Source organism: Triturus cristatus, chromosome 2_1 (assembly GCF_964204655.1).
Source record: "Triturus cristatus chromosome 2_1, aTriCri1.1, whole genome shotgun sequence".
NCBI lineage: Eukaryota > Metazoa > Chordata > Amphibia > Caudata > Salamandridae > Triturus > Triturus cristatus.
Window position 1 is genome coordinate 1,105,629,949 of NC_140581.1, and position 22,693 is coordinate 1,105,652,641.

General features: G+C 44.5%; 1 protein-coding gene across 1 annotated transcript in view; it reads left to right on the forward strand.

Annotated features, from left to right (window-relative positions):
* Positions 1-22,693, forward strand: part of ELP1 (elongator acetyltransferase complex subunit 1) — a 754,242-nt gene that overhangs the window by 235,207 nt on the left and 496,342 nt on the right. The window contains exon 15 of the mRNA XM_085636502.1: positions 6,028-6,134. Within this exon, the coding sequence (XP_085492628.1) occupies positions 6,028-6,134 (107 nt within the window). The remainder of the gene's footprint in view (positions 1-6,027; positions 6,135-22,693) is intronic.

Below are 22,693 nucleotides of genomic sequence, written 5' to 3' on the forward strand. Positions count from 1 at the left end.
CAAAATGATATGGTATATTCTCAGAAGATCTTTGTGACCCACCTCAGCCAGAACTATGCAAGTAACTAAGATCTGTAAAGCTTCTTGGGGTGGTAGAAGCTTTATTCATTCTACAGCTTTCCTGTGGAAACAAATGCCTCTGCATCTTAGGTCTCAGTCCAGCAGAAGGTGTTTTAGGAAACAATTAAAAATCTGGCTCTTTGCTTCCAATTAACTACTCTTATGCTGCTTTGGTCCCTTCTGAGCCCTGGAGTACAGCTGTTAGCGCCAAGACTCCCTCGGGCATACGTTGCGCTCTACAAATATATATATATTTTTTTGTATATTATTTTATTTTTGCTATTTCAGTACATATAGAACCAAAAAACAAAGGTATTGGCATATTTGTGGGCGTACATGTTATAAGTAGTTAAAGTAGCAGTGTACATCAATCGGCAATGGTCGGTATCACAAACCTAGACATTAGTATAATCATATTGCAATTAGCAGAATTTCAAGATACAGAAAAGGACATCAGTCAACATTCATGGTGAGCAAATAAGATGTCAATGGACCCCATATGTCACGAGTCTTAGAGGCGCTAGGTAGTTCTTCAGTGTAGCAAGTAAGTTGGTCCCGGCAGTACACCAAGTCCTACAGCCATTGATTATGTGTCGGCGCGGGTCTGCCTCCCCAACATATAGCAACCCTTTGCTTAGCCAACAGCACCGCCACAGCCACCAATCTTCTAACAGGAGCTCGTATAGTGGAAACAAGCCTCAATAAACACATTTGCGTAGTACATGCCACGGGTGTCCCCACCATCTCCGTTAGGCTCCGCGTGACCTGCATCCAGAATTTTTCGACCTTCAGACAGGTCCAGGCCAAATGTTGAAAATCTGCATTTGGTGCTTCACATCTGACACAACTGGCAGATTCTCGCAATCCACATTTATATCGCAAAACACGCGTATAATACACTTGATGTAAATATGAATCAATTTAAGATTACCATTGGCAGTGAGTTTTTCTGTCATTTTGCAACTTTCATACCAATCATCTTCAGACAGTGTGTCAGAGAGAATTGCATTCCATTTAGCCAGCGATCCACCTCCCGTGATTATCCCCTCTCTCTGCGAGGTGAGATATAATCATGTGATAAGTTGGGATTTCGTTTGAGTCGTATAGATGAGTTGTAGTGCATCTAGTGTCGGTGGCACCGCCGGAAATTGCGGCTATAGTGTGCGTATAGCGGCGCGCAATCTAGTGTATATGAATACCCGCATTGCAGCATTTTCCATGTCCCCTAGGAATTCTGTGGCCTGTACAAATTTCCGATCCGGAAACACATCCCCCATCATGCGTACCCCTATCTCATGAAGGACTTGGAGCGCACCAGCATCACCAGATACTGAGAATGAGGAGTGGTGCAAGAGTGGCATCTTCGGTGCATAGAGTGGAAGCCTCTGTGCCCGCCTCCCGAGTTCCTGCCATGCGCTAACTGTGCATTGCACGGTATCTATTTCCCCTTTCTCTAATACAGAATGGGCGTTCACAATCATAAACCAACAAAACAAGATATGAATTAGGATCTAAGGGAGAAGTTTAGAGACCAGCACGGATTCAAATCCCCAAATACAGTACTATAATAAACCAAAGATAATCCGTGGGTCTGACAATCTTAAGAACAACAACAACAGTACAAGTATATAGGTCTCTCTTGGTTCTAAGAAAAGTCTTTTAAAGAGGACGGAATCCCATCACCCACCAAAGTGGCATGCTTCATCATCTGGGATCTGTAGCCCTTGGCTGCACTAGGTTTTGCACCGGAGAGGAGATCCCAGATGATGAAGCATGCCACTTTGATGGGTGATGGGATTCCGTCCTCTTTAAAAGACTTCTCTTAGAACCAAGGGAGACCTATATACTTGTACTGTTGTTGTTGTTCTTAAGATTGTCAGACCCACAGATTCTTTTTGGTTTATTAAGTTCACAATCCTAGTCTGGAGCAGTATCGGATGCACGTCTCCTGTCTCCACCGCTACATGCGGAATATAAGCCGGGGCTTGCTGCCAATAGTAGGCATAGTGTGCCTGCGCACATAGATAGTACAACTGCAAATCCGGAGCTGTAAATCCGCCCATATCGTATGGGAGGGTTAAGACTTCCCATTTCACTCTAGCTTTTTCCCTCCCCATGCCAGTGTAATCAACAAGGAGCGGAGCGTACCAAAGAAATTTTGTTTGAGACAGACTGGAATGCGCTCTACAAATATTAATCTAATCTAACAGCACAGATTCTTCTATACTGCACTGTCACATATCTGTGTGTGTGTGTCGGCAGGCTAATCATACTGGGTAGAAAGGGACAAAAACTACAATCATATGAAGTAGGCATCCTTGTAAAATAGAATGTATACAGGTGCAGTTTAGGCTCATTCTTCTCCTCTTCAATATGCTGTATTATTTTCATCTGGAGAATCGTGGAGTATCCTTTAGTAGCCAAGCTGCGGGTGAGAATACAGCTTAGTAGGACTTTTGCCATTAGAAGGGAATTCTGTTTTTTGTCGCTTTGTTAATGTCAGGAAGTAGTGGCTTTTCCCAAAATTTGACATTTCAGAGCATTATGGGTAAGATGGCTTCTGATTCTAACTGCAGATCCCTCACCTTGTGAATTTTCTCCCAGGCATTAGACTGGATACAGAAACTCAAAAGCAGTACTCATGTGCACTTGTGTTTGGCATCATGCAGCTGTACACCAACGTTGTTCTGCCCTGGCAGTGATGCACCATGCAGGCGTGCTGACGTCAGTTGCTTTCTTTTCATGCATCTAGATGCAAATCCAATTCTCTAGTCCTTTCTATCATGAGATTCAGTAGTCTTTTTCATAAAATCCTATCAGTGTGCTAGGGAAGTGTACCCTCCTAACACTAAAAGGTAGAACTGTTGTAAACAGCGGTATGTGACAGACCCCACATGTTATGCCTGTGGTGCCTAGGGTGAGAGCTGGACTACATAGGCTGCACTTTAACCCAGATGAACCTGAAAACCATATGGAACTGCAGGGCGAATCTCTGTCTCTAAACATCAGAAGCCTCCATGCTCTGACTGGTTGAAGTTGAACTCAAGGTCCACTTTCCACAACAGATCCTCGTTGCATTTAGGAGAGTTGAAGAAAAAGCACAAAGTCCCAGCGGGGATCAGCCTCTTCTGCCTCTCTCAAACTCTTTAGAGGTAGCATGGGCATCAGTGTGCCACTTGGCCTCGCTCCCAAACTCCTAAAAAACGAATTCTGGTTCTGATCCTGGTGCAACTCAAATATCTGGGTCAGTGGCAACATCGTTGCAGATCAAGTCATTTAGGGAGGCATGTTGTGCATATTGAGCACTCTTTGGCTCCCTCTGGTCTGCCTTCGGGCCCCTAGGATACACAGAGGCCTCCAATCAGGTGTCCTAGGGCAAGTATGCCCTGGGTGCAGGGGCATAGTTTGGTCAGTAAGATTTGGGGGAACGTAAGCTTCAGATTTTCCAACAACCATGCTGGCATGTAATGTTAAAATACATTATACCATAAGCAGGGTGCATGCGAGGACCTAAATGCGCAGTCGAAAGGGAAATGAATGCAGATTGGCAGGAGTAGTAAGTGAGAGAAAACACAACATTTTCTAAAATAACCAACATTTTTGAAGACTTTCAAAGCGGAGAGGGATATAGTGTGTGTATATGTGTGTTTGTCTGGGTTTATGTAAAAATGTAAAAATTCCTGGTGAAATCGACAGCCACTTCACCATACCCAACTGAAAGCACCTGTACCCAACTATGTGCCAGACAATACATCTATGAAGGAGGTGTAACACCCCAACCCCCCTGTCCCCGGATGCTAATCCCCTGCCTCAGTGCAGTCTGTTCCTCTGGAACTTCCTTTGGTTTCGCTCTGAGTACAGTGCTGACTTCAGTTCTGGCGCCACACGCTGCTCCAGTTTCCTTGACATCGACATTCAAGGAGGATCCACCACCCATAGGGATTCAGACTCCCAGCCTGCCTCGTCTCGACCTCAGGCGAAGCCACAGTCCAATCCCATCCAAGAGCAGCCAATAGATAACTCTTTTGACTGACACATTGCCTTTACCACTCAGCAGAGCTCATACTTTACCCTAGCTCTTTGGTTCTGACTCAGAAAATAACAGCAGTGATGAAGGGGGTGAATTTGTCACACAGTATGATGAAGACAATTGATATGAAGAACTACAGAATGCTTGTGGTCTAGACACCTCTCCAGACATTGGACTCGTCTCTTTCCCAGTCCTGCTATAAAGGAGAATACTTCCTTTTACCATTGTCATGCAGCAAGCTGTGTAGTTCCTTGACATGCAATCTCCACCATAGAAGTAAAGACCAGTGTCCTGACAGAGGGTCTCCAGCCTGGCCAGGCCCCTCCTAAACATCCGATAAAGATACCCTTGTGAGTACTTGGGCAAAACCATGTTGGGGCACCAGTTCATAGATACATGGCTCGTCGTCACAGACCAGTGCTGGGCGATTCTGCCTTCTTGACTTCACACCCAATACCAGAGAGTTTGGTGGTGCATGTGTCCCCTTAGACTCCTCTTGACAGTGAATATAAATACATGGAGACTTTTGAAAAGTACATGTTCTCTTCTGCCAGTCTTGCCCTCTGTTCTGTCAATGCCAACTGCCTCATGGGCCTCTGCTCTTATACTTTGTGGGATAGGGGTAAGATATATATTATAGTTTAACTGGTGAATTTCAGTGTTTTTTGTTTTAAAACAATAGTTTTTATATTATTAAATGCCTGAACTATACTTTAACTTTTGTTTTTTATTGGTGAAAGTCTGGGTTTTTTTAACATAAAATTTGATTTTACTACTATAACTTCGCTTTAACCTTTGGACTGTATCAGTAAATTGCTGCGATACTATCCCTAACGATAATATTGATTTTTTTCAGTAGATTTCTTTTTTTAAAAATCATATTCACCCAGCTATGTCACTGAGCATAGCTTTTTTGACGAGCTCGGTATGGTGGTAGATGCAGGGCCCCAGTGCTTACAGCTAATCCCAGAGCCAAAACCCCCTCTGCATGGCCTATGTCCTGGAGCCAGACCCTGCCCCCCCCCCCCCAAATCCCTGCAGGCATCCAACATCCAGTTGCTGGCCAACACCTCAAGGTCTCGCAACTCCCCATGGACACCCACCCTGTATTTTCAATTTTCTTTTTTCTTGCAGTACTCCCATGGTTCTATTGCACAACTGACACTCCAAACTACTGCGGCACTGTGAATAGTTGCTCTTTTTGAGGACTGCACGGTCCTGGTGATCTCGCAGGAAACCTCGCTGAGTCTCATGAGAATACAGCGGGGCAACAGTGATACTCCAAGGTACCGCAGCACTCCTGCAATGCCACCTGTCCAGATATCCCTATATTTTGAAGCTTAAATTCTCTAAAATGGCTAAAAAGATGTCCACCAAATCACCCAAAGCATGCTTTCTGATTAAATATTTAGCTTTCTGACAAATTTGGTATGATTTTGCTCAGCCATTTCTTCTGTATTGCTTCCCAAAATTCAGATGGGAAATGGTAATGTGTTTTGGGACCATCCCCCTTTTTCTCAGCCTCCACTGAGATCGCCACAAAATGTTCCAGGTAGGAGCTGAGGTGGATGAACTCTTTTTTTTTAATTCTTTTTTACCTCGAATGTTTTGTCAAATGGCACAAAAGTTATCAGCAACATAAAAATACTCTTTATATGAAAATACTGACTTAACTATAACCATGGTGATTTCATTAAAAAGTCTTGCCTTTGCGAATTTCCTCTATTCAAAGAATAAGCAATAGCCATTTAGAAAGTTTTACACCTGCACACTCAGAAATGAACTTCATTAGAGACAAACTATTTATATGTGTTTGGCACACTGTTTTCTTGCTTGCTTTCAAACTTATTAGTAACAATAGTGCAAAAATAAATATTACTTTGATGAAAACCTTTATTTGTACTGAAACATTCTCTCTGTCTTTGTTTTTTTCTTAGCCCTGGCGCCACTGTGGATGGTCAAGTCATAAGCCTTTGTTACAGTCCGAAGACAAAAGCAGTAGCTCTCCAGTTGGCCGATGGGCAGATCATGAAATACTTATGGGGTACGTGCAAGACTGTTCTAACATGTTACAGCTAGCATGAATTGTTTTGCCTTTTTTCACTCTACAACAAATTGATTCTTCCTTTCAGTCATGTCTTTGTGTCAGTTTCTTATTTGAGTATTTCACATCATCACTCAAAATTGTTCATAGCATAGCATACATTGGTATTGCTATTGGAAAATGATTCAAACCTTTATTTGGTCGAAGGAGTGTGCCATGTCCTCCTGCACTCATAGACGTATCCCCAATATTATATCCCCTTTTTCCCTACTATTGATTTTCAGGACATCTTGATATTCTTTAGAACACAAGGAGTATGTTCTGAGCCACAACACTTCTTTTTTCACAGTACCTTACTGTTTAAACATGTGACGCTGCTCAACTCTGTAAATTATGATATGTAGATTGTAATTGCTATTGGACAACCACTGGGTCTGTGCTCTAAGTGCAGACTGTCTTACATTTTGTGTACTAAATTTATTTCTGTTTTCCTGACAACAGGATACAGTACATTGATTTTGGCATAGACCCTGGGCCTCAATGCACCACTTTGGGGTACCAAAATGTTTCGGGTGTAAATATGCCGTTAGGCATCTGTAGTCTTGGAAGGGGATTGTGTACCACTACAGTCAGATGGAGCCCTAAAGAGTATAGCCACTGTTTCGCATCTCTAGATCCCCGCGCACCTAATGAAACAAAATATGACCCTATTGCAAAAGCAGGTATTAGTTAATGATTATTAGTGATTTCTGTCTGTAGCAGTCAGACATCACCTGATGGTCATTCCCATCAGGTACGAGGAGACTGAGCGGAAGTCGAATGCTGTGTTACACTTTGTTTCTCAGATAAGTTTGTGCTTCTACCTCAGACTAGGAGAAACTATTCAGTAAAACAGAATGCATTACTGGCTTTCAGACAGTGGCAAATGGGATTGACATATTAACTTTTCCATTTTCCATTTGTCCTATTGTCCACATTCGGGATGAAATCCTGCATCAGCTATTACGAATCATAGGTTTTATGATTAAATAATGTTTTAGTATTAGTAAGGGAGAACCTTGCAGGTTTAGAACTTGTTATGATTACGTTCTTATAGAAAAATCCAAAACATGGCCATGCACTGCTTTTCAGTAACAGAGCAATACCGAACCTCTCTTTCCCACGTAAGTGCTTATGCATATGGTTAGCAAGCAACTTCAGGGTCATAGGTATTGCAAATGATTGTTGAATAACAAACATTCTGGCTTCTTCTCTAACCGGACAAAAATACATATCTTGAACATCAATTATGAGTTATTTATTGCAAAGATAAGTTTCAAGAATATTAGACTGTGTCATTGATTCTGCATTATTTGTGAGAGGTTTTGAAATGCTTGGGACAGAGGCACTTGGCTCTTACATGAGGTGAGTGTCAGGTGGTCCGAGGGGCAAGAGATGCTAAGTTAACAGAGGCACATGGGCCATAGAGGAGGGGTGTGTCTGTTATTTATTTATTTATTTAGTGTTTTATAGAGCGCAAACGTGACCCGTTACAGTATCGGACCGCTTTACAGGGATAACACGTTATATACAAGTATGAAATAGTCATAGAAAAAAAAGAAGAATGTTCAGATCAGAATGCAGGAAAATACAGCTAATACATTTATGAGAGTACAAGGTCAGTACAAGATGGATAGCAGTCAGTCAGTCCAAACCCTAGCTGCAACAAAAATAAGCAAAGCCACTGAGCAGTGTGTGCAATGCATGATTTATGGGAGAAACGTGCCCATTAGGAAGGTTTTGGCTTCCTTTTAAATATTGACAGAGAGGGAATTTTTCTGATGAAAGACGGCAGTGAGTTCCAGATTCTTGGTGCGGCCCCAGAGAAAGCACAATTGTATGTTTTTTCCTTTCGGACGCGGGGTGGGTGCAGCACAAAATCTCTGGCGGACCTGAAGTTTCTGGGTCGTCCAAAAACCATGATTTTCTGGGCGAGATATGCGGGGGATTTTGTGTGTAGTGCGTTGTGGGTGATACATGCCAGTTTGAGTTGGATTCTGGCTTCAAGAGGAAGCCAGTTCAGCGCCTTCAGATGGGGTGGAGATGTGGTTGGATTTTTTTGAGCCTGTTAAGAATCTGGCGGCGGCGTTGAGGCAAGCTTTTAGGGGGGCCGTGGAGATCTTGGCAGGCCTGAAAGGGTTGAGCATCCATATTCGATTCTGGAGATAACTAATGTCTGGACTGGCATTTTTAGGTCTTTGGCATCAAGGAAAGGTTTTGGTTTCCTCGGGTAGCTCAGGTGAAACCTGGCAGTTTTAGGCTTTTGAGTTAATGTGGTCCCACATATTCCTGTTGCTGTCCAGGGATATGCCGAGAGATTTGGCAGATTCCACTAAGGTCGGTGTGCAGTTTAGTGCTGTGATCGACTTGGTCCATAATGTCATTGCAGCCCACAGTTGGTATTGGGGGCAAAATTGAACGCAGAGGCACCTGCACCTTTGCAGGTTTTGCAGTTGCTCGTAGATGCTTTATGGGATGATGCTGAATAAGGAAGCACAAAGACCTTCCCTAAGAGTCATGGTAGCTCAAAGGTAATTTTAAGAGGTGTCATGGTTGCAGACACACAGGACTTCGCACAGACCCGCATTAGCTCATAGATGCTATCGGGGAAGCTAGGACTTCTTTCAGCAGAACAGGGGAGGTGATTCATGTCAGGCTGGCAGAGGGCCCAGAACTTTCAATCACAGCAGTATCTGACTCGGGGCAAAGCCTTTTTCACTGGAAAGCAGCCTATCCTGTTCTCTTTTTTTGGGCTGCGTACTTAAGTGTGAACAGCTCTTTCAGGTAAAAGGTGAATAAGCCAAAGAGGTCAGCTTATATCCTCCACAGTGGCAGTTTGCCTCCACTAAACCTTTCACTTCTATTCAGAGTTTGCCACAAACGTTTGGGAATAGTCAGTCTTAACAATGTGCATTTCCGTGTGATGTGCTATGGTTCCATGGCAGTCAGCCACCAATGGAACTGTTCTTCACAGATTTTGAATTGGAAATAATTTCATCTCTCTTCAACCAGATGTAGCTTCTTTGCCAAAAGGGATACAAACTATGGGTGATGAACAGTTAGATTGTCTCTCTTTTTTAAGGTGTATGGCTTTGACCATGCCGTTAATGACAGTGTTTGTTCAAATGTTGCTCCTTTCAGTCCATAGGCTTCCCTGCTGGATCTGATGTGATCCAAAGTAAGTGAACACAGAAGGGTTTAATTTCTCCATTCAGTGGATGTGTTTTCAAAACCAAACACAAATACTTTGCATACTTTCATTGTAGGGGTTTCTGCAGGAAGAGTGGAAAGCGTAGAGCAACACAAGAGAACACGCTGGGAAGACGCGAAAAAGCACTGACTGCAATTAAACTGTGGAGAGAACCCCACAACTGAAGGGGATGCATTTATACTGGGTGGACTAAGTTTGTGTGTACTGCACTTCTGATATATCCAGTCTATCTCTGTGCACATCATGCACATTCCAAAGGTGGTGGGGGGTAAGGTGGGGGGACAGTTAGGTGGTAGCGAAGTAGTGGTGGACGGTGCCATCATGATGACTCGCTTAACAGCTTTACACATTGAGGGAAAGTATGCAGAGTCCTTGTTTGGAAACAGGTAAAGAAGCCTGTGCCCCACAACTATTCATCAGCTTACACCACCTGTTAGTCATGCATAAACTAGGTCATGGAACATTATCTCCCATGTTAAATGGAGCACCCTTTGGTTGGACCCCTATCATCCAGTAGAGAAATGTACTCTGTTAGAGAACAACACCCAAACATGTAGGACACCCATTACATAACTTGTAATGTGACTCTCCTGCACAAGAAAACATACAAGGTTGGTAACAATGAGAAAATGAGTCGCATTTTGTTTCTCTGGGCTGTGTCCCGGCCTTGGCACTCTCAAGTGTGTTATGGGTTGTAATTGCTGAATATTTACTTTGTCTTTCTAGAGGGGCAAACCACATTGGTCAGGATGAAAGTTTTAATCTTGGAGTCTAGATCTTCATGTTGCAGTGTACTCTCTTGATTGTTTTCTGTACATTAGTGTGAGATGGCCCTTTTTTGTTATTTTATTTCTTTTAAGAGACAATTTACAATGCTTAGAAAAAGCCTGATATTTTTCAAAACATATTTGTATTAGGGTTTTTTGGTAGAAGAAACAATGTCTTAAGCATGTAGAGATTCTACAGTCACAATTACGAGCAGAGTATTCAAAAGCACATATACTGTACTGTAAAGTATTGGTTTTGCATTTGATGGTTATAAGTGACAATCTAAGTCAAGTAAAACTTTATCCGGACAGTTTTGACTATAAAAGCACATTACACACACCAAGAGTAAAACGATAAAAACTGTACAATATATAATAAAGGGCAGGTCCAATATTTTATAAACAGTTACCATGTATCGGTTCCTAAGCCCTAATATATGTTTGACTTAACAAGACAGAACTGCTGCACCGTCATAGACCTTGATAAAGTGCATTCTATACAGTACTAACACATAATTAAAAACAATTCCCGCTAAAACATTACATTTCTAATCTCGGTTCAGTGCATGATCAAAATATTTTCTTTGCCGTAAAGCGCCTGCTAAAATTCTCACAACCCCATAACATATCAAAGGTGAGGGCAGCATTTGCAAATAAAATCTGAGCTGGTCTCACTTGTGCAAAATGACAATGTTTTTAAAATGGTAGGATGTAGGCAATCTTTTTTACAGGGGGTCTTCAATCATGTGGTAGTCATGTGAGGGTAGTGCCGTGGCCACAATATTGTGCAGAATCAGCAATATTTATGTGAATCATATATCCCATAAGGCTAATTAGTGTAGAGAGAAAAACGTATAAGAGCCATAATGCAGGGAAGAATGAACCTAGTGGGATGGCCACAAAAGGGGGGTTCCTGTCGACGTCTGATTTGAATGTCCATGTGGAGAAGTGTGGAGGATGGCAGGGCCATGTGTCCTGGTCCCAGAACGGTTTGTGTCCCTTCCAGAAAGTGGTGGACCTGTCTCAGTAGGAGGCGGAGGGGTGCGGCCCTCTGTGAAATTTAGCCTGTAATGACCATACAAGTTATGAGCAGAGAAAGCTGAAAGCAGCATGTGTTCAAATTGATTAAATGGTTTGGAATGTAGTGCATCAACGAAAGGCTAATGGATAGTCGGGAATCGAGGGAGTGGTTCTCTCTTCATGGGGGCATAGTTTTGTTCATGGGATTTTCACCCAGTGTCAGCCAGAGCTCATCTCATTCTTACGACTTTGGATATTTACGGAGATCTCTACTGTTCTCTATGGAGGGTTTTGCTTTCCACTTGTGACCATTGTATGGTTATGGAGCGCCAGGTATTCACCGAAGCGGGCTATTGAGGACTTCCACTGGGATGTGATTTTTCGTTTTGCTAGTTAGAGAGCCAGGTCATAAAGCTGCAACGTTGCCTTATGTCTTGGGGCATCAAAAAATCTTCAGTGCACAGCGTTCCCATCTGGGTTGGAGAACTAAACTTGTACAACTAGTCAGCTCTTAAAATATCCATGTCCAAAATCCTGTCAAGGCTAGGTAGTCCCATATCATGTGGTGGAAGTCTGCTGGAGTTCGATGACAGTGAGGGCAGGAGGCAGAGTCCCCAGGGAAGAATTTGTTAAGTTGAACTGGTAAGCAATAGGCCCGAAGCAAAATAATAAATTGAGTTAAAAGGAAACTGTCATTAGGGTAGAGTGTACACAGGTATCTGAGGGCAGTAGTCCATTCCTTGTCATGCACAACGTGCTGGAATTCAGTCTCCCACGTCTCTCCTGAAGAAGTCGCAGTGGGGCTTGCGGATAAGAACATTGTGAACAGTATACCCATGTAAAGGGTGTTAGTCAGTTGATGAACAGTGGGCACCTCATCCGCAACCACCCAGTTGGATCAGAGTGTATGCATAAGAAGGCCTTAGTTCAAAAATGGTCCTTCATGCAGAGATTGGTTGTCTGAGAGCTCATGGAATGATTGAAGACAATTGTTGTCGAATAGATGCCCTACGGTGTTGAGCACTGCTGTCAGCCAATGCACCAGATGCCGGGAATCTAGTTGAGAATGTTGCTTGGGTAGGCCCAGTAGTGGGATGTTGGGGGTATAAGGGGACTAACATTGAGTGAGAACACGGAGGTCACCCAGTAGTGAGTCCAGCTCACGAAAAAGCGACATGTGGGAAGTAAAGGAAGATTGATTAAATAGTACTGGAGTCTCTATACAATTACCATTATAGAAATACCAGTACAATCCATGGTTGACAGCGGTAGGATCCTCCAGAAAGCCACCTGAGCCCTTAGGTAGGTAACTGCCCATATCGGAGGTCATTGTCCCTATGAAGGCCTAAATATAGAAAGTGGACCCTTCCCATTTAAGTTGGTTGGCACCCAGAGAGAGTGCAAGCAAGGGAGGGCCCTGACATAAAGGAAATAGACAAGATTTTATTTTATTAACCATGAGTCTTGAGACTTTTCCAAAGGTTTTGAGCACCCAGACTATTGAGTCAAACCCATCTCTGGCACCTTGAACAAATGCTAAGATGTCGTGAACATATAGGGCGATGACCTGTAGGCCTTCCTTAAGGAGAATACCCCAAGTCTGACCCTCGTGTCGCATTCTGGCTGCAAGGGGCATAATAAGAGGGAGAGGAACAACCCTGACGGGTCCCTCTGCCAACTGCTATTGGGGCATAGACATTACCCTCATGTCTCATCCTCACTATTGTGACCGTGTAAAAGAGTTGAACCACTCGGTTAAATTTGAACCCAAGCCCAAAGATCTCAAAAAGATAGGACCAATCTAGTGTGTCCAACCCTTTTTCGAGATCAATAGCTTGGCAATTTAAAAGGGTCTTTTTTCCCGGCACTGGGTTTGTGATCCTAAATAGTCTTCAGGAATAAAGGGAGGTTGATGTGGTCGGTATAAAGCCATTTTGGTCCCGATGGACCAGGCCTGCCATGACTCTGTAGAGGCAAACAGTAGGAAGTGGGGTCAAGAGGGTCCTTATTGGGCTTCAGGAATGGGACCAGATCAGCCTCTCATAGGGATGGGGAAAGCAATTCCGAATCCAGGGCTTCCTGGTATAGCTGGGATAATTTGGGGGCGATAGTCGTAAGTAGGTTTTGTAAAATTCGATAGGTAGGCTGTTTTGGCTGGGGGTATTTTCCAATGCTAGGTCTTTTTGTACCACTTGTATTTTCTTCTGGGCAATGGGGCCTTTCATCCCTTTATGGAGTAATGCTAGGAGTCTAGGACGTTCAATCTCAGCCAGGAAAGGATGGACTTCTGCAGAGTTTCAAACTTGGGGGCACTTGAGAGACGATTGTAATAATGGAATAATGTTTGACAGACGTCTTGCTGAGTATATACAGATGGGATGCTGACATTGGTCCTCTAAGAGGATCAACAAATCATCCCCAGGGGGATCTCTCGGCGCCGCAGTATCAAGCAACAGAAGCAAAACCTTGTCCAGTTAGAGATTGAATAACCAGGTTTTGAGGAGTTTTCTGAACTGAGTAACGTTAGTGCAGGAACGAATGTAGAACAGCAGTTTGTTCCATTGATGGGGGCCAGGTAGGAAAAAGAACGACCGCCCAGTCTGGCTTTATTTATCCATTTGGGGCACAGCAATAACTGGTCGCTGGATCTGAGTTGTTGGATGGGGATATAAGGTTTTAATTTATTTTTCAGATAGACGGCAGTGTTGTAAAGACCAGATATAGTACAAAGACCTAGGAGCTTAAATACCGCCCGTTTTTTTATGGGCAACCAGTGGAGCAGGTGTAGTAGGGGTTCAGAAGAGAGGTATCCACGGGAACACCTTCTTAAGCATTCGAATCAGGCCAAAACAAGTCAGAGATGCTTTTCACATGTTCATCCATGGATAAGTTATCATTCAGTATGACACCTAGATTTTTCTCCCATTTTTCTAGAGTCGGGGAGGCTCTCAGTTCTACCAATCAGCAGACCATAAATTGTCTGCCTTTCCGAATAGGAGAATCTCTGTTTTGTTTGTAATGAGCTGGAGAAAGTTCACCGTCATCCAAGCTGCCGTTTTCAACATGCAGTTTTTAAATTTGTCCGGGTTCAATCGTGATAACCAATTGTGTGTCATCTGCAGAAGACATGGTATCAAATCCAAATGAACTAATAAGCGAGTTAAATGAGTCCAGCTGCACTACATGCGTTCTTTCCGAGAGAAAAGTTTCTAGCCACTTTAATACCTTTTCGCCGATAACAAACTCCCTCAGTCTTTGAACCAGGATCTGATGGGAGATGGTATCAAACGCCGCTGACAAATCTAGAAGGATCAACATGGCTGGGGTCCCCTTTTCTAGAGCCAGCTTGATTGTATCACTTACTTCTGTTAATGCTGATTCTGTGCTATGTGACACACGGAAAACCGACTGAGTGGGGTCTAGCAGTTTATTCAGTTCTAAATAGTCTGTCAATTGGTTATTCACTAGTGCTTCCAAGATTTTGGAGAAGAAGGGAAGTAAGGATATTGGTCTATAGTTCTGCAGATCCTGAGGATCAGCCGAAGGTTTTTTAAGTATTGGTCTGATTCGGGCAGTCTTCCATTTCTGCGGGAGAGAAGCTGTCATTAAAGAGAGGTTATAGATGTCTGTAATAGGTGCCTCAAGGACCGAGGCCAGAGATTTAATAATATGTGGGGTGGGGGGGCCAGATCCAGAGGGGAGCCTGCTTCGATTTTATTTAGTAGGGCCTGCACTTGGTCAGAAGTAATTGACCTAAAAGAGTCTAATGAAAAAGGGGTGGGATCTGAATTGTCTGCAATAACAACTGAGCAGCTCGATGTAACCTTGTTACTGAATGAGCTATAGATTGTATTAATCTTCTGTTGGAAATGATCTACAAGATCATCACAAAGCTTTTGAGTTGATGGGTTCTGATTGTAAATGCTGACCAATCTAAGCAGCAAAGCTTTTCTGTCAGGGCCTCTTCCTATTTGTGAAGGTCACAGAGGTGTCTGACCTTGCTTCAGAATCCGTTACTGCTCTGCGCTCATGTCCATATAAGCTTGCTCTACTTGGAGCAGTTCTCACTTCAAGGAGGTACGTTCACCTACCCGGGCCTTGATGCAATGGCCACGGACCACCACCTTCATCGCCTTCCATTTTAAGGCTCTCAAACAGATGTTATTGTCGATGTGGTCAAAGTACTTCTTTAGTCGGGTGGCCAGAGTCTCTCAAAGGTGTCTATCCTTGAGCATCAACACTGTTGCCTACCCTACGTTCCTGATACTGGCACCCATCACACATGTTTGGGCGAGTACCCGTTGTATCCCTACTGCAGGTGGTATTTAATGTTTCCTATTGTTGTTGTTTTTATTGGTTTGTTGTTCTAGCCTGCACCTGCCTAGACTGCTTTCTTCAGGGCGGAGCTGGTCCTTCCCGACTTGCGAGAGTCAGACTCTTCCCATCCAGAAGCTATCATGATGACTGACCTGAACATAACAACATGGAATGTCCGGGGGATGCACACTCCTTCCTGGAGATACGCAGTGTATTCCTACCTGTGCCCCAGGATGTCATATATAATGTTCCTGCAGGAATCCCACCTCATTTGGGTAGAAGCCGGGTGGTTGCAGAAGAGATGAAAGAGCCGAGTATACTCTGCTAACTATTCCACTTTTGCCCGCGGGCTGTTGGTGTGGATCAAAGCTGGGGTCCCCTTCATTGCCGGCAACAAGGTCATTGACCCCGAGGGTCGCTATGTTTTTGTGGAGGGCCGAATTGCACGTTTGCAAGTTGTTACGTGGAGCAATTTATGCACCTAATTCTTACCAAGCGGCTTTCTTAAATGCTTGGACTGGGGTGTTGTTTCAATGGAGCGGACTCCCCTAGCTGTTGGTGGTGACTTTCTCACCTCCTTAATGTAGATTTAAACCATTCCTTCCCAACCCCTTCCCCGTATAACTGCCATCTCGAGTGCCGATACCTTAACTAACTGACTGCAACCTTGGGGCCTATTGGACATCTTGTGTCTGTGCAATGCTACCACAAGGTTTTACTCATTCGACTCACACGCCCATGACCTACATGTCCCACTAGATCGATTCATCAGCACATCACATATAAACCTGCACGTTACCTACATTGACTATCTTGTCAGAACACACTACAACCATAACCCACTAAATCTACGTCTAAGCTGGGAGTATGGCCCTCCCCCAATCCCAACGTGGCGACTGCAAGTGACAGCACCGGAGGACCCTACATTCAGGTCTTTCCTTAATGGTAAGATAATGGAGTCTGTAAACACTGATGCCGCCACCTCCCGGCAGATTGAATGGGATGCCTTCAAGGTGGCAATCAGAGGACACTGCCTGGGCAACACCCTAAACATGCGCCGTCAGATTGACCGTGAGGTCTTCAGGTTGGAGAAGAAGCTGCTCCGGCTTGAGAAACAAGCGCAGACTTCCGCAGCAGGCCAGGAGCGCCTGGATCGGGCAAGGCGTGAGCACGCTGTGCTACTTGAGTGGCTGTGATGCCTTAAATATGCGTCTCACACTGCAAAAACACACGCAGAGGCAGACAAACCAGGAGCACTACTGGCATGGTTAATCCAACAGGAGCAGTCGCGGCAGCCTGTACTGTCAGTGCATGCAGACACTAGGGTCCTATTAACACAAAAATGGACATACATGCTGCCTTCAAACACTATTGCGCTTTATATATACATGGTTCACCATGGCAATGAAAGGGGAGATCTGGCCCTTCATGGCCAATGCTGCCCTTCCCCAGATTTTGCTTGAGCAGTGGGAGGAACTAAACCGAGACATCACGATCTTTGAGAACAAGGAAGCCTTATGCGGGCTTGCCACAGGCAAGACCCCAGGACCTGACAGTTTACCGTCCAAATTCGACAAGGCCTACGCTACATCACTGGCTCTTAGGTTGAAAACAGTATATTATGAGGCCATGGCAGCAGCCTGTCTTTCACACATGCAGTGCGACACATTACTTCTATCATAATCATCATATAACTTTATTTCGATCACAAAGATCTTAAAAAGTACACAGCACAAGTAGAGTAAGATACAGAGTAAATAAAAGACGATTTCATGTTTTTGTTTTAAAAGACACAAATGCCCTAAGAAGATTTAAAAAAACAAGAGAAATAAAAAAAGATAGAAAGTGCAATGCTTCATACCATACATTTGGAACGTTTAATCCACAGTGCATACCTAAATCTGGCAAGGCCAAACATCATTACGCTACGTGTATCAGTGCACAGAATTCTCAGCAGCTCAAGGTAATAGCCAGGGCCAACCATTCTACATAACGGAAAAATCAATTTTTTCCTCCGGGATGTATAGTATGAGCAGAAGAAAAGTTAGTGTACAATGGATTCTGGACAGGCTTTGCAAGAGGGACAAAGATCATCAATAAAAACATTACAGCGCCACTTTATACAAAACAATTTTGTGGGTAAGGTCTTGTAGCGGAACTATAGAAATTGCTTGCGTGCCAAAAGGCGAGCAATTTCATCGATAGTATCCTCAAAGCGAGAAACAAATTAAGGAATTCATGAGTCAAACTGCCCGCAGATTCTGCCAAGTCCTTTTCGGATGATAATTCCCAGTACATTGCTTTGAGCCTCGCCCTCGGAATGAGGTCCATACTTTCTGGATTGGACCAGAACGCCTCCATCCCGAGCCTCCCCAATAAATTCCTTAGTGAACTGAACCAGGGGATCGAGGTTATCTGGGGGAGTTTCAGAAGGCCAGACAGAGCCTCTCAATAGGATGTGAGATCTTCCACGGAGCACAGCCTGTGCCAAAACATGAGTAATTTATAATTCAGCTTGTGGGCCAGCTGTCTATGGGCAAGATCCAAATAAATGGATATCAAAGGGGTACTATAGGGGAAGTCTACCAAAGTTCTAAGGAAGCGATTTTCAGTGCTAGACAGGTGATTAGTATTGCCCGTGCCCCAGAGTTCTGCTCCATAAAGAGCCCCCCTAGAACCTTGATGTTGTAGTTTTACAGGGCTTGTGCTACTTGCCTGGACAACTTTTTCCTGTGAATATTAGTAATATGAGCAGTCTGTTGAATTAGTAGCAATTTCACTTTCTCAATATGGGCGGCCCCGTGTATGATGGAGTTGGACGGATACCTAAGTAATCAAAAACATTGACTTGCTCCAGTTTGCTGCTACCAACAAACACCGGTCTTTTAGAGGGTTTGGCCTTTCCTCTAGTAAAAATCATATATTTAGTTTTGGCCTGCGGAGATTTAGAAATTAGGAGGGTGTCATCGGCGAAAAGAAGAGCAGGTTTTATGGGCATCACTCCCATCTCTATCTAAAAAGTCAGCTACCCCGTTAATAAAAAGTGTAAAAAGTGTGGGAGCTAACACACATCCCTGTCTCACTCCGCGTTGAACTGGGAAGGTTTCCGTAACTTGATTGTTCTCCCCCCACCTGACCTGTGCTGTGTTAGATGAGTGTAATTTAATTAAAACATCTAAAGGATTTCCCTGGAAGCCCATCTCCTTTAAAACTCTCCAAAGGCTAGCTCGTGGGACTAGGTCAAACGCAGACCGTAGTTCGACAGAGGCGATGTAAAGCTTCCCTCCCTTGACAGCTACTTCCTTCCAATAAATACAGAGGAGGCGAAAAGCCTGGTCCAGAGTACTAGTTTTTGCGCTGAATCCCACTTGGAAATCACTCAGAATTTGGGACTCTAGAATCCGCTCCTGAATCCTCCCTACAATCTGTTTGCAGAATATTTTCTGGAGAGAGTCTATGAGGTTTATAGGCCTATATCTAGACGGCTTGGCTCTCTCCCTCTTTTTGTAGATGGGCACTATTTCTGCTATCTTCCACGAAGGGGGAATGGCAGCACCAGACATAATTGAGTTAGTAAGCAAATTTATATAGGAACCCAAAAGAATTATATCCACTCTGTACTGATCATTAGGAATCCTATCAGGGCCCAGGGCATGGGCTGGGACACACAAACGGATTGCTGTTTGCGTCTCCTCTATAGAAAAAACCAAAGCATCACCCACATCCCCGGGGGCCTCCCCCCACCTATCACTAGCTTCTTCTATTACCTTGGTGCCTGATTCATAAAGGGAACCATAGTGCGCTACCCACTCATCAGACTGAACTGTAAATTCCAGGACCGACTTGTTACCCTTGAGCCAGTACGCTGCTTTGCTCCAAAAGGTTTTGGAGTCTGTCTGTCAGAGCCTTACATAGGGAGGACCACAAAGAACCCTCCTACTTCTTCTTGGCTATCTCCATTACCTGCCTATATTTGGCTCTAAATACCGCTACCTCAGGGCGTGCTTTTAGTTTCACTAAACGTACAAGCGCCCCCTTCGCATTCCTGCAATCCTGATTATACCAACACCCTGGCAATCCGACCTCAGATGTGTACAGTTTCCCACCTTTTTTGAGCTTTACGTGGTTGGCTTAGCATGTCCCTAATCTCGTTGTATAGCAGCTCATGGTGGGATCCCAGAATCTCCACAACATTGTCTAGCTCCTCTATTTCCAGGCGTACTTTACCCTTGATTGCGTCAAGGGCCCCCAGGATGTTCCTCCACCCAGTCCCATCTGATTGATCTCAGGTTATTCGTAATAGAGAGGACACCCAGATCAGGACTACCCCTAATGTCAGATTCATGAGTGCCTTGCTTGATAAATGTCAGGACAAGGGCATTATGGTCACTATAAGTTATTTTGACCACTACCATATCATCGACTAGGGACCAGAGTTTGAGGGTGAACAGACAGTAGACGATTCTGCTTGCGTGGCCAGGTCTATTAAAATATAAAATCACCCTTTGAATCAGAGGTAGTTCTCCCATTTGTGGCTCTCAAATCATGCTGCAAGGTAAGAGCCAACACCTAGCCTCCTCTCTTTGTCCACCTGACTGTAAGGAGATCTAACTGAGGGATATGCCACTCACGGTCCCACTCCTCGGTCAGGTCTGGCAGAGTGAGGGCAAGGGGTTCAAAAGTGCAATTTAAATCACCCGCCACTAATACAGGAACATTATCTGAGAATTGGGACAGAGCATGGTCTATGATGCTGATCGTGTTGGTTTCCCCTGAACCCCGTTATAGTCATTAAAAATCCTAATTTTCCCTCTACTGTAGAGAGTCAGCTCAAATGCTAATATATCATATGATTCTACGTGGAGGAGCTTGACTTTGGATTCTAGTGCAGTTTTAACCCAGACTGCTAATCCTCCTGAGGGTCTACCCAGCTTTTTCCTAGTGGCATTATTGCCATAGGCAGAAAAACGCTTCTACGTGGAGTATACAGGCTCCAGGTTTCCTGAAATAAAACCATGTTGTGGGAATCCATGAAGGAACCCCAATCTGGGTCAGATTGTAACTTGGAAATCCCTGCCAAATTCCAGACAACAAACCTTAGACACTAATAAGCAGATTCCCCGATTCCCCCCCCTTCTGCAATACCAGGGGAGATGGCAAGCGTGCCCCTGCTTGTGTAAACAGCAATTGGCTCACAATAGGCCTCAAGCGTGGATGCCGGACCTGAAGGGGGTGGGGCTTCTAGTAAGGTCGGGTTTACTAGTGGCCCTAGAGGCCCTATAATAGTGTCTGGGCTCATTCAGTCTTCGGGCTGTCATCATCTTTGTCCTCTCCATTCACCCATATTGCGTATGGAAGGTCCTGCTAAGGTGTATCTGGGGAACACGGGGTCTGGTCTTGCTGGAGGTCTGTATCTAATGGAAATGACGGAATTCACAGGGGGATTGTGCAGGGGTCAATCAACAGTAATCCAGTGACCATATCCTTATCAAAGAAACTGACTTCGTCTCGTATCTCATGGTGACCCTGGAAGGGGCTGTCTTTCTACAGCCTTAATATCCTCTCTAATGATTGAGTAACAATGTCGAGTGGACCTAAACCTTTAAATGACCTTGTTTTTGAGTGACTTCTGATCTTCGTATCCAACCGTGGAGTGTTTGGGAACCTCTGTGAGGTAAACCACAGCTTGGTTACCATGTTCGCTGGCTCTAGTATAGACACCATGCCTCACTGCCCACTTTCCCAGTACCCCCGTGATCTAACCTAGAAGTGCACCCTTCATCCATTATGACCTCACCTCCAGCTAGGGTCCTACACCCACCCCTACCTTGACCAACACCTTGCGGATTTACTGTAATTGAGTTAAATGTATCACTGGAATAGTGATCTCTAGTGTGTGCGGGGTGGGTTTGTGAGCCTGGTTATGGCAACATTGTGGGATGGTCTGGCATTACCGTAGCTATGGAGTCCCGGGCACCTTCTTCAACTCCCTTTATAGCCATAGACGGAAGAGCTATCGGAGTCTCTTGTGGAGCCACCTTCCCACAATTTAACCTCCCTGTTAAACTAACAACTTCCACTCTAAGTGCGACAACCTCGTCTCTCAATGACTCGATTAGTGTTTTCAGTACCTGTATCTCGCTTGTGGGAATTTTACAAATTTCCTCATGGTCCGCTATCCCAACCCCTAGGGTCCCAGCATCCTCATTAGCAGGAACATCAAATCTATTATGACACTCAACTTGTGTGACATACGCTGCAACAGGAGAATCCCTTGACTCATTGCTTGATATGTGGGCGGCTGGACAGGGCTCCAGGTCAAGGGGCCTTTTAAACAGGCCCTTACTCTGCCCTTTGGTATGTTTTTTTAAACATCTGTGGAATTAGCTTAGCATGTGTTTTTTGCTGGTGTTGGTTCGGGGGAGACAGTCATCAAGTCTCCAGGATTATTTTCAGGGTTTGTGGGACTGCCTGGCAAGGAGGAAGGGCAAGGTGGGCCAGAATGGGCTAATTTGTGACATTCAGTCAAACTTGACTCTATCCTGTCCATTGTCTCATGGCAAACTGCACCAGAGGACCTTTTTTAGGCTGGGCCATACCCTGGGCCCTCTCCTGGCTTCTTCTTTTACCTATCTCTCAATTTCCCCTCTGTACCTCAATTCAGCCCTGAGGCCCAAGAAAGTGCTGTTTGAGAGGAACACACACGCACTCTCACAACAACCCACACACGGATTCTTAGTAAGTTTAAATTGTGACTAGGAGATGGAGACACACATTAACAGTCAAGAGAGGTGCAAAGACCAAATTTCGATACCTCCTACAGCAAGAAGCAGTTCATACCCTCTGCAACGTCTGTTGTAGAGTGACAGTTGGTTGACAGCAGCAGCCAAGGGGGGTGGCCCTGCCCTGCCTCTTCCTGTCGCTGACAGGCGCTGCGGGAGCCCGGAGCTGCCTTTGTGCGCCTCCTGGTCCAGAGAACACACGTCGGCACCATCCGTCGCTATGTTAGATGGGGGATGGAGTCCCCAGAGGAAAGTGCAAAATGCGGCAAGGTGCGGCGTGCACCTCTTGGAGTAGAGAACACTATTCAGTGCCTCCCTGCGCTATTTTAGATGGGGGATGTAGTCTGCGGAGGAAAGGTCAAGGTGCGGCATGCAATGAAGGGCTCCTGGTATTCATCATTCAGCATTTAGGTCCGGACTTTT